General features: G+C 45.4%; 1 protein-coding gene across 1 annotated transcript; it reads right to left on the bottom strand.

Annotated features, from left to right (window-relative positions):
* Positions 1-734: 734 nt before the first annotated feature.
* UCMA (upper zone of growth plate and cartilage matrix associated) lies at positions 735-10,152 on the bottom strand. The gene is made up of 5 exons (XM_079105790.1): positions 9,655-10,152; positions 9,159-9,224; positions 8,962-9,057; positions 5,256-5,354; positions 735-1,483 (listed from the first exon to the last, which is right to left on the bottom strand). The coding sequence occupies exons 1-5, from the start codon at positions 9,710-9,712 to the stop codon at positions 1,386-1,388; spliced, it is 417 nt and encodes a 138-aa protein (XP_078961916.1). The 5' UTR covers positions 9,713-10,152; the 3' UTR covers positions 735-1,385.
* Between the last annotated feature and the right edge of the window lie 718 nt (positions 10,153-10,870).

The raw sequence follows: 10,870 nt of genomic DNA, 5'->3' as shown, positions 1-10,870 counted from the left end.
GGGCTAGCTGACCAAGGACCACAGGCAGGAGGGAAGCCGGGGCACAAAGGTGAGATGGAAGATGGAGAAGAGTAGGGTGCTTGTTCTTCATCTAGAGTTCTCTATCTTCTAGAGCCAGCTTAAGTCGTTTTGCCTTTTTGCCATTCTTAGTGTGGAATTTCTGGAGGTCAGTGGAGAGCAACAGTGGGATTAGGGGTGATGAGCCTGGGGCCAGAGAACAGACTGGTTGAGAGGAAAGAAAGGAATAGAATAGTGTGCCCCCCAAAAGATACACTGAAGCCCTAATCTTCAGTTCCTGTGAATGTGACCTTGTTTGGAAATAGGGTCTCTGCAGATGTAATCAAGTTAAGACAAGGTTAGTAGAGTGAGGCCTTGATTCAGTATGACTGGTGTCCTAAGAAGAGAAGACACAAAGACACACATGACAGGGATAGTGATGTGAAAGCACACAAGGAGGCAGCCATATTGTGCCGAGGTGGGGTGGCATGCTGCCATATGCCAAGGAATGCCTGGCACCCTCAGGTGCAGGAAAAGCAAGGAAGGATACCCTGGAGCATCTGGAGGGAATGTGACCCTGCCAACAGTGAGGTTCCAGACTTCTCAGCTCCATTGATTTAAGTCGCCCGGTCTGTGGTACTCTGTTACGGCAGCAGTGGGAGACGAATATAAGACACTATGAAGAAAAGTGAGATGATGCCAACACAGGGCTTTCTTGTTTTGTTTACACAACTGGACTTGCTATAACTGTGGCTTCTGAATGGTGCAATTAAGATTTCAGGGATGAACCTTAAGACTCATTGGAGGGATGAGGAAGCAAGCCTCTGGGCTCAGCAGTCCTTCAAAAGCTTTTACCAAAACAATTGTGTTGGTATTTTTTTCATTCACATGACTAACTACTGAGACATAATAGAAGAATGATTGATATCCCCAAGGACAAGCTTTCTAATACCCAAATCAGCAACATTAACATTGTCACTCAGGGGGCACAAGTCCACACCTTGCTCAGCTGGAGACTTGAGATGATAATACAAATGGTTGAGTCAGCATTTTATTTGTAAGCTGTAAGCAAACAAAATTTCTCTTTGCAGTGATTCTCCTGTCCTTCAGATAGGAGTTCTGCTTTGGGGACAATGACTAAATGAGGGAAAAGCAATGAAGATTTGGGATTAGAATGAGCCACAGACGGTTGCTCACCTCAGAAAATCATCCACCAAGAAGCAAAAGCTGGGGCATTTAATGCATCAGAATGAAAGGCATGTGTATTTACCAGGGTTGTTGACCATAGCAGACCCTAAGCTGAGGTCCATAAGAGCATTTGTGTGGAGAGAGGTTCTGGTACACCTGGGGTGAACAGCTGTGTGTTCCTGGGTTGCTTCAGGATGGGGTCAGATGTGGTGGCGGTTGTAGAGATAGGAAGGGTACAACCCATCATAATGCCACTGCCGCCACTGTTCCACGGCCTCCCGGCTCCTCTCTTCCTGTTCTGGAAAGGAAAGATGAAGTCATGTGAGAATGGAGGGAATTCTGACCTGAAGACAGCAACCTGGCCAAGCAGCTGTCAGTCCACATGGCCCACCCTGAGGTGACATGAGCCAAGTGTGCCTGGAGACATCCAAGATAGAGCTGGAAGGGTCTAAAAACGTTGAGTCCAGCGGCCTCCATTTGTGAATCAGATCCACCCAGCTGGCTGCCAGTAGGACTGAGACGGTGTCTGGCATCTGAGCTCTTTGCCTACAACCGTCAAGTAAGGAAAAGCCTATGCAGTCACTGGCTCAAAGAGATGACAACCGAGGCACTAAAAAGTAACATCATGACTCAAAAGAGACCACAAACTGTGCCTTGAAAAGTTCACGGATGGAAATCATTGTTGACCCGGAGTGGCAGGATTATGACAGCTTTTTCCCTCTATACCATTCTGTATTTTCTAAGCTTCAAAAATAAAATTCCATTTTTAAAACTCATTGGCAAAAGCACCCTTTTTCAAAAATGTGGGAAAACTGAGATAACCGGCTCTATGGGGCTCATTAAACTTGATATTTCTCCATATATTTGATGTGCTTCATAGTAAAGGCTAAAAAAAGGACAGAGGAAGTTTTTAATGAGTAAGAAAGTTGTGATTTTACTTGTGTTTGGTCAGACATATTTCCAAACACTTTTGTGTAATTGTAGAATTAGGTTCCTGGTGCCAGTTCAAGACACCTGTTACCATTAATTGCCATTAAGTCACTGGCAGATGTCACAAAGCCTCCAGTATTTGAAAAGGCTGAGTGAGGTTCCTCCAAAAGTTAACAAAATTACCATATTATCCAGCAATTCTATTTCTAGACACATACCCAAGAGAATTGAGAAGAGGGACTCAGATACTTGTACAAATAGGAATGCTCAGAGCAGTAGAATTTTCAGTCACCCTAAGTGGAAACAACCCAAATGTCCACCCACAGAAGAATGGATGAACAAAATGTGTTACTTATGGGGTTTATAAACAAATACATATGCAAATATATAAGAAATTATTCAGCTATAAAAAGAAATGAAGTTATGGCAAGTGTTACAACGTGTATAAACCTTGAAACCATTGTGCTAAATGAATAAACCATACATAATGAGACAAATACTGTGTCCTCCATTTACATGAAATATCTAGAACAGTAAAATTCATGGAGACAAAAGTATAGTCGAGGTTACCAAGATGGGGGCGGGGAGGAGGAACAGACAGTTGTTTAATGGATACAGTGTTTCCATTTGGAATAAGGAAACAGTTTGGAAATAGTGATGATAGTTGCACAACAGTATGAATGTACTAAATGTCACTGACTTGTATACTTAGCAGTGATTTAAGTGGCAAATTTTCCCTTATCTCTATTTTACCACAAAGTTGTTTTTTGTTTGTTTTTTGCTTTGGTACTGGGGATTGAATCCAGGGACGTTTAACCACTGGGCCACATCCCCAGCCTTTTTAATATTTTCTTTTGAGACAGGGCCTAGCTAAGTTGCTGAGGCTGGATTTGAACTTGCCATCTTCCTGCCTCGGCCTCCTGTGTCACTGGGATCATACACATGAACCACCGTGCCTGGCTGTTTGTTTTTGTTTTTCATGAAAAATGTTGGGAAGATAGAAATACTGACAGAAAATGATGTCAAGGATTAAAAACCTGAAATGTCTTCCTTGCCTCTGTTGTCTCAAATGTGGACTTCTCCCAAAAACCTTATGAACTTGATTTTGGTGCTAGTGAAAGTGGCATTCTCTGTGACTGAGCTAATAGGAAAACCTGGTGGTATGGATAAAACGGATGTCCCCATGGTCCTTACCACCTGTGAGAGCCAGATGCTTCGACCAAAGAGGAAGGGCCCTGTTACCACTGCACATTGAGGCACCATGGCTGCTGGAAATAGTTCCTTCCATGGGATCCTGGAGCTGGCGCTCCCCTTGAAAAACACCCTTAGGTACTTGGTACCCCAGAGATGGGCTGGAACTCCTGGACTAGAACTCACCACTTTCAGGTATTTCTCAAGCTCAGTGGACCAACTCCTCTTTGAGAGTGATTTTGCCATAGAAATTGATTAGATATCCCTTTTATGAAGCAAATGCCTTGGGAAAGCTTGAACATCCAACTGCTATTAATTGTTGTTAGATAAAACAGCTAACTAAAACTAGGGTTTCATATGAAAGGGGAATGTCACCGGCCTCATTGAAGGGCCCAGAAGATGGAGGCTTTGAACATGGCCCCAGGATGGAGGCAGCAGGCAACGGGCCAGAGCAACAGTTGTTCTGGGACAGAGGCAAGGGAAAGGGAGGAATGTTGAGATGAGTTCCACCTTTTTCAGAACTTTGTCCTCAGGCAGACTAGACCGGCTCCACCTCTGCTCCTTCCTTTATTGAGCTCTGTGGACCTCTTTAGGGACTGCTTTGTTTTACCCTCCTCATTCCATTCACATTTGTAGGCCAATTCCTGGACCAAAACTTCTGTGTATGATCATCCTTGATTTATAAGAATAGGACCTTTGCTGAGAAATATGCTCGAGTTCCAATCCTAGGACCACCCTGTTAGTATGTCACCTTGGGTATTCATGTATCCTTTCTAAGCCTGTTTTCTAAACTCTAAAATGGAACTCCCAAGACCTATCTCAGATGTAGGTGGTAGAGTTTAAATGGTTCAGCACAGTACCTGGCAGAACAAGTACTCTGCTCCAATAGCTGTGTAACTCCAGTTCCCAAAGACCTGTGGCCTACTCTGCAAGTGTCCTCTCCACTCTGTGAATGAAACCTGAGGACCCTGATCTTAGCATCCTCTAAAAGACATGTCATCCTGTAGGTACCTAACCTCCTTCATAATTCATCATGAAAAGAAAATAGCAAATTTTTTTCACCCATGTGCTAGAGATTTGGGCCTGAAACTTTTTAAAAAAGCACACACACACACACACACACACACACACACACACACACAAACACACACACACACACACAAATGTTATTATGAGTAGTATGAGTAAAAATCACGTTCTCATTTCTTAAGACAGCTCTCCCCAGCTGTCTTAAGGTAACAAGCATTGGCCTCTGAGCTGGGACAGCCTGAGTTTTTCACAATATGTTCCTCCAAAAATTTGATTTGCCAGGATCTGAGCCCAACACCTGCTTGTGGGGCTCAGCCAGGTGTTTCCTAAAGGGCTATAGGCATAGCCTGTACACCTTGGGACCTGGTGGTGGTACCCTTTTCACTGGGATGCCCTTCGAGGGCTGTACTTCCTTTGTCCATCAGAGCCAAGAAATTAGGAGAACTGAAAGAGCTGACTCTAACAAAAGTATCCCAAACCAGGACCCTGGATCCAAGCACATATGTACCAAGTGAGCTTGCTCAGGAGCATTTCAATCTTAAAGTTAGAGAAAGACCAAAAACAAAAGAAAGAAGCACATAATGCAAATCAGGCCTACTGGTCTAATCCTCATTAAATGTTCCTACAGATGTTTGCTGTGGATGACACAAGGACACTAGACATTAAGGTCACATCCCACTGGTGGAAGGCATTGGCTCAGAAATATGGCCTCCCCCTATCCCATCCCCATCCATGCCTACCCTTACTGAAGCCCTGATACAGCCAGCAAGGGTAGAAGGCAGGCAGGATCCTGGAGGGCAGGAGCATGGTGCATCAATAGGCCCTCTTCTTGCCTTTTCTACTATTTATCTATTGACGAGAGGTGAAAGGTCAAGACTTAGCAAACAGGGCATAAATGGCAGATGAGCGAGAACTCTTACCATCCTTCTGTTCCTCCACAAAGTTCTCAAATTCTTTCCTTTGTTCCTCGTAATATTCCCTCCGCAGCTCATCAGCCCGCAACTTCTGCCTGTTTTCCGCTGTGAGAGAGGCGTTGGGGGGACACATTTAGGGGAACACCAACATCTTACCTGAGAAGCTGAAAGTGATCTGTGAGGGATTGAGGTTGGGGGACTCCACTGAAATTGCTTATCCCTGGCAGAGCTGCATCATCAGTCCTTTTTGGTTTTGTTTTGTTTTGTTTTATTTTCTGGTTTTCGTTTTTTGAGAAAGGAACCCACTAAGTTGCCCATGCTGTCCCCAAACTTGCCATCCCCCTGTCTTAGCCCCCCAAGTCACTGGGATTACAGATGTGCACCACCATACCTGGCCCAATCACCTCATTTTGCAGGTGAAGAGATTGAGACCCCAAGAGAAAATGTGAGTTAAGTCCAGTCATCAAGTTAGTGGTACGATCCAAATATACCAGGCCACTTAGACACTTGAATCCCATGATCAGAGACGAACTCCATGAGCAGGGTGTGGTGGCACACATCCATCATCCCAGAGACCCAGAGGCCCCGGGAGGAGGATTGTAAGTTTGACCCAGGCCTGGGCAACTTAGTGAGACCCTGTCTCGAAATAAAAACTAAAATGGCCTGGTGATGTAGCTCAGTGGTAGAGGACTCCTCAGTTTAATCTTCAGTACAAAAAAAAAAAAAGAAAAGAAAAGAAAATGAAAAATAGATAAATAAATAAACTTTATGAAGGACTTAATCCAATTTAAAGTTGATCTCACACTAATACCTTCAAGTCTAGTCAACATTTTTGAGCATTTGTCACACCAAGATGTAGTAAATTCTGGATTAAAAATGTAAGTAAGAAAGATGCTGTCCCTTTGTTTAAGATGCCTATCATTCAGGTGAAGAGAAAGACATAAAAGCAAGTTTCATGGGCTGGGAGTGTTGCTCAGTTGTAGAGTGCTTGTCCAGTATGCATAAAGCCCTGAGTTGTTTAATCCTCAGCACCACCAAAAAAATAAATAAAGAAAAAAGAAAAAAAGAAAAAAAAAGAAGAAAAAAGAAAAGAAAGAAAGAAAGAAAAAGAAATGTTTTGCTGAGCTTTTGGCTGTGAGAATTAAAGTCTTTGAGAGCTGTGGTCCTCTGGAGGACATTGTTTATCTGGAGGACATTATGTAGAAGTCTTTACTTTCAAGGAACTTCTAACACGTTCTTCACTAGAAAAATCAACAAAGACCCACAGGTCATGTCTGCTGGAAAAAGAACAGGCCCCTCAGAAATCTCACATTCTCCTGGTGGACTAAGTTGCTCCTGTTGTCCCCACAAGACAGTGATATGCAAGAGCAGATGGGGGAGACAGAGGAACCAAGGGAGGCCATGGCCCCTGTCCCACCCCCACATTACAAGGGAATTCAGGAAATAACAAGAATTGCTATGCAGAATGGTAATATCAGAAACCATCTCAAATCCCTCGTGGAACCAAGGAGTCTACAATGACAAGTAAATTCAATAAATACTAGTTATTTACATTGTATTTCTATTATTTAACTCAGATTAAAAAATCAACTTATTTGTAAATTGGCCTTAAGAGTTCCTGAGGTAAGTCCTCTGTTTGTCCCAGATTCCTTCCTTTTTGCCTGTACAGTTGAAGGAAACCTTAGTCTGGCAGATGGTTTGTAGTCCAATCCATCTCCATGCCCCAGGTATTTCTCAGGAGGGGATCCAGGCTCAGAGAAGTGCATGGGCATTTTGGAAGTTACACAGCTACAGAACACCAGATTCTCAGTACTGGCCTAGAGAACACCTTAGTTCTTTGGTTCCTCAAGTTGCCTTTTCAGAAGTGCCAAAAACTGGACATTTTTCTTCTTCTGAATTTTTTTTTTTTTTTTTTTTTTTTTTTGGAGACAGAGTCTCACTATATCATCCATGATGGTTCTGAACACCTGCACTCAACTGAGTCTTCTACCTCAGTCTCACGAGCACTGGGATTCTAGTGATGTACCTCCATGCTCAGCTAAATTGGGTTGTTAGATATAGCAATAAATAAAAACAATTTAACTCTTGGATCAAGATGGGTTTGTGTTTGCTTGTTTGTTTGTTTTTAGGTACTGGGGATTGGCACATGATAAGCAAGGGCTCTACCTCTGAGCTACATCTCTACCCTTTTTGTTTTACTTTGAAATAGGGTCTCCCTAAGTTTCCCAGGCTGGCCTGGAACTTGCAATCCTTCTGCCTCAGCTTCCAGAGTGTCAGGGTGCAGGGTGCAGGTTGTACCACCAGGCCCAGCTGAGATGGTGTTTCTGTGCTAGGTATCACCTTCTGCATTACGTGCACTTCTGCCAACAATATGCCTCCCTCAGATTTTCTTTCACCTTAAAGTAAATTGAGCCTGTATCCCAAAAGCTTAATGGAGTCAGGATTCCAACTCCTGGCTTCTAATGTAAATTGCTTCAAGTGCCACCTGCCCTGTTCCCAACTTGAAGGACCACTGAGCACTGTAGCTCTGTCCATTTGTCTACAGGAGTTGACTAGGCATACTCAGATGCATTTATGTGCGGTCCTGGGGGTTCACCTGGCTATTCTGGGCCTCCCCTGGCTGCCTGATGCACTGAGCTCCTGCCTAAGGCCAGGGACCTCAGCTTAATCCTGGACCTTATGGTTTTGAGTCAGCTTCAGAGGACAGAGATATTTGCCTGTCCTTAAGTTGCCTGTTTTCCACTGGAAGTTTGCCCGAAAGCTGCTTCTCTGATTTCAGACTAGAATAGCCCAACCTCCTTAATAGCCTTTCAGTGTTTCTTGATTTTGCCAAATTTGAATCCCAAGTTGTGTGAGGTCTAGAGATTTCACTAATCTGGCTATACTTGTCCAATCTGGAAAAAAAAAAAATTCTCATCTCCAAGCATTTCCACCTCTGATCTTCCCCATCATTTGAAAACAGTCCTGTTATTTTCACTGAGAAAGTCACCTTACTGAGTGTGCTCAGGGATACAAAGAGTTCATTCATCTACACACACAAGGAAAGAATCAAGCTGTAGACTTGGCCAGGACAGTCTGAGCTCAGAATCTCAGAATCAAGTGTAGGGGTAGGAAACTCAAATGCCTTCAAGGGCTGCAGGTCAAGGACATGAGGGCCCTGCAGTGTGGACCCCAGGGCGTCTAGCAGGCCAATAGGGAGACACGTTCACTGACTGCATTGCGAACAAAAGCGTCAAAAAAAGCACAGCTGGCTGAACATAGAGGTTTATAAGTAAGGAAATTAGGACCACAGACAAGAAGTGGCTGAGGCCGCTTAGCAGCAGAGCTGTCACTAAGCCCACATTTCTCAGCACTCCTGTCCCCTGGGATCTTTTTCTGCATGTGACTCTGTTGCTCTGGCGAGTCCCTCTCGCACCTTGCGATATTCCAAGACACCCATTGAAGTGCTAGGTCCCTCTAGACTGGAGCACGTTTCCTCCTTTGCATTTCCACTTTCTGAAGCAGGGATGCGTCCCATAATTGTTAGGTGCCCTTGATGCAGCACTGTTCCTTTCTGTCCTCACTCCGAAAATGCATTTGCCCCAACATGTGACCCACCATCAAGGAAATATGGTATAATTTCTGCTTTAGAGCTTCAGTTACCCCAATGTTCAAGGGCTTTACTGGAACCCTTGGTCCCCTGCTGTGGAAAGGGGCCATTCAGCATCCTTACCATTGACCTCATCTCGGGATTTGGGGGACCGCTTGCTGCGCCTCTTGAGGAAATCTGAGGCATCCGATTCCTGCATGAAAATCTTCTGTTTCACACCTGAAACCCAAGAGCGGTCTGTCACAACCAGTACTCGGGCCAGGGATGCTAGGGGTGTGGGCTCCACCTTCCCTGCACCCAGGGGTTATCCCCAAACTCACCTTCCTGGGCTGCTTCTCCTGCTGCCTGCGGGCTGCCCACTGATGCACTGGTCCCCTCCCGCAGCACTGTGGGACAAGGTCACAGAGGGAAGGCTCCAGCATCAGAGGGGAGCTCAGGCCCTGAGCAAGGCCTCACTAGTCCTTCTAGGCTTAGTGGCTTGCCAGACCTCATGTGGGGTCCTCTGTCCAAGCCTTGGGGCCAGTCTCCCCAGGAACCCACAAAGGTGAGCTGGATTGTTTCCTGTTTTTTTTTTTTTTTTTTTTTTTTCTTTCTTTGCTATATTTCTCTGTATTATACCATGTCTCTCTCTCTCTCTCTCTCTCTCTCTCTCTCTCTCTCTCTCTCTCACACACACACACACACACACACACACACACACACACACAGAAATCCCAAGAATGGCCTCTCTGCCGGCTGAGAGGACCTTCCTGGGGGAGGTAAGTCTTACCCATTATGTAGTTAGCATAGTCCCTCTTGACCTTCCCATATACTCACTAGACAGGAGCACCATGGCTGAGAGGCAGGACAGGAGAAGGACTTGTTGCCAAGTCATCTTTGTAGAGGCTGATGCTTCCTGCAGCTCCCGATGCTACTGATGCTGTCTCCCGCCTGGTCTTCACTCTGAGTCAGGCAGGATAGGCAAGAGGGAGGAAAGAGAGAGGCAGGAGGCCAGGATGCCACTGGGGGAGAGTGGGAGGGGTCCTGGCTGCAGTTTCCATTGGCTGTTCCTGCCTGGAGCACTGGAGATGATTTTGGCGCCTGGCAAACCTCTACAGAAGCGAAGTTTGTAGTCAGGGCCCCTGCCTGGGACAGTTTAGAAGTGACCTGTTCAACATCCATACCCAAAGAGTTGCTATTGAGAAGGCTCAGCCTAAGAGTCCAGAGACCAAAGGCATGTTTCGAAGAACTTCTGGCATCTGCTCCAGGGAATTAGGACCCTTGTCCCCAAGGCCTGAGCATATGGGGGCAGGGAGGAAGAGGGTATCACTGGGAGATCCTTATTCAAATGCTATGCAAGGAGGGACTATAGTGTCTGGAACAGCCATCCAGGTAGCCCTCACACAGACACGTGGGTCATTCTGATGATAACCAGAAAACTCTCTCCCTTGACACATTGTCCTCAGCTGGTGATTTCTGCCAAGCAAAGCATGGGACCCTAACCTTGGGGGGTCCTGGAGCCCTTTGTAGACGTGGAGGAAGAGAGTTGGTCAAGCTTCAACTGCAGAGAGGGAGCGGGGCACAGCATTTGAAAAGAATCACTTTTAGGCACACTTCTTTAGAACCACACTCACCATGCCCACGTCAGGAGGAAATGGGTCCCAAGAAACAGGAATAGTGAGGAAATCAGAGCTCTGTGGGGCATCAGAGCCCAGTCCCTGTGACAGCTTCTTCCTGCCATTGCCATTTACTCTGACCCTCATCAGTACTTCTTTACCTGCTAAAGAATTATCCTCTGGGCATTGTGGAGAATCTTTCCAATGGTGACCATCACTAGACCCCAAACCCAGCCCACACCCACCGGAGGACCCCTTTCCACAAGACTGTTACCATCCTGCATGAACTTGATCATTGGTCAGGAAATACGTATTAATTGCAGAGAAATAACTGAGCACTGTAGGTGCTCCCAGCAGGAGCAACCTGTGTGAGGACACATCAACAAGGACTCATCTATCAGATTAATAGATGTCCCTGGGAGAGGGAAGGACCACAG

Source organism: Sciurus vulgaris, assembly GCF_902686455.1.
Source record: "Sciurus vulgaris genome assembly, chromosome: 12".
Taxonomy (NCBI): Eukaryota; Metazoa; Chordata; class Mammalia; order Rodentia; family Sciuridae; genus Sciurus; species Sciurus vulgaris.
This window is presented reverse-complemented; position numbering and strand designations above follow the sequence as displayed.

What these genes read in the sequence shown, in the direction of transcription:
- UCMA (XM_079105790.1), bottom strand. Translation starts at nt 9,712, where the DNA reads ATGACTTGGCAACAAGTCCTTCTCCTGTCCTGCCTCTCAGCCATGGTG. An exon ending in AGCCATGGTGCTCCTGTCTA is followed by an intron (nt 9,225 to 9,654) that starts GTGAGTATATGG and finishes CTTGTCCCACAG; the next exon opens with TGCTGCGGGAGGGGACCAGT. An exon ending in ATCCCGAGATGAGGTCAATG is followed by an intron (nt 5,355 to 8,961) that starts GTAAGGATGCTG and finishes CCTCTCTCACAG; the next exon opens with CGGAAAACAGGCAGAAGTTG.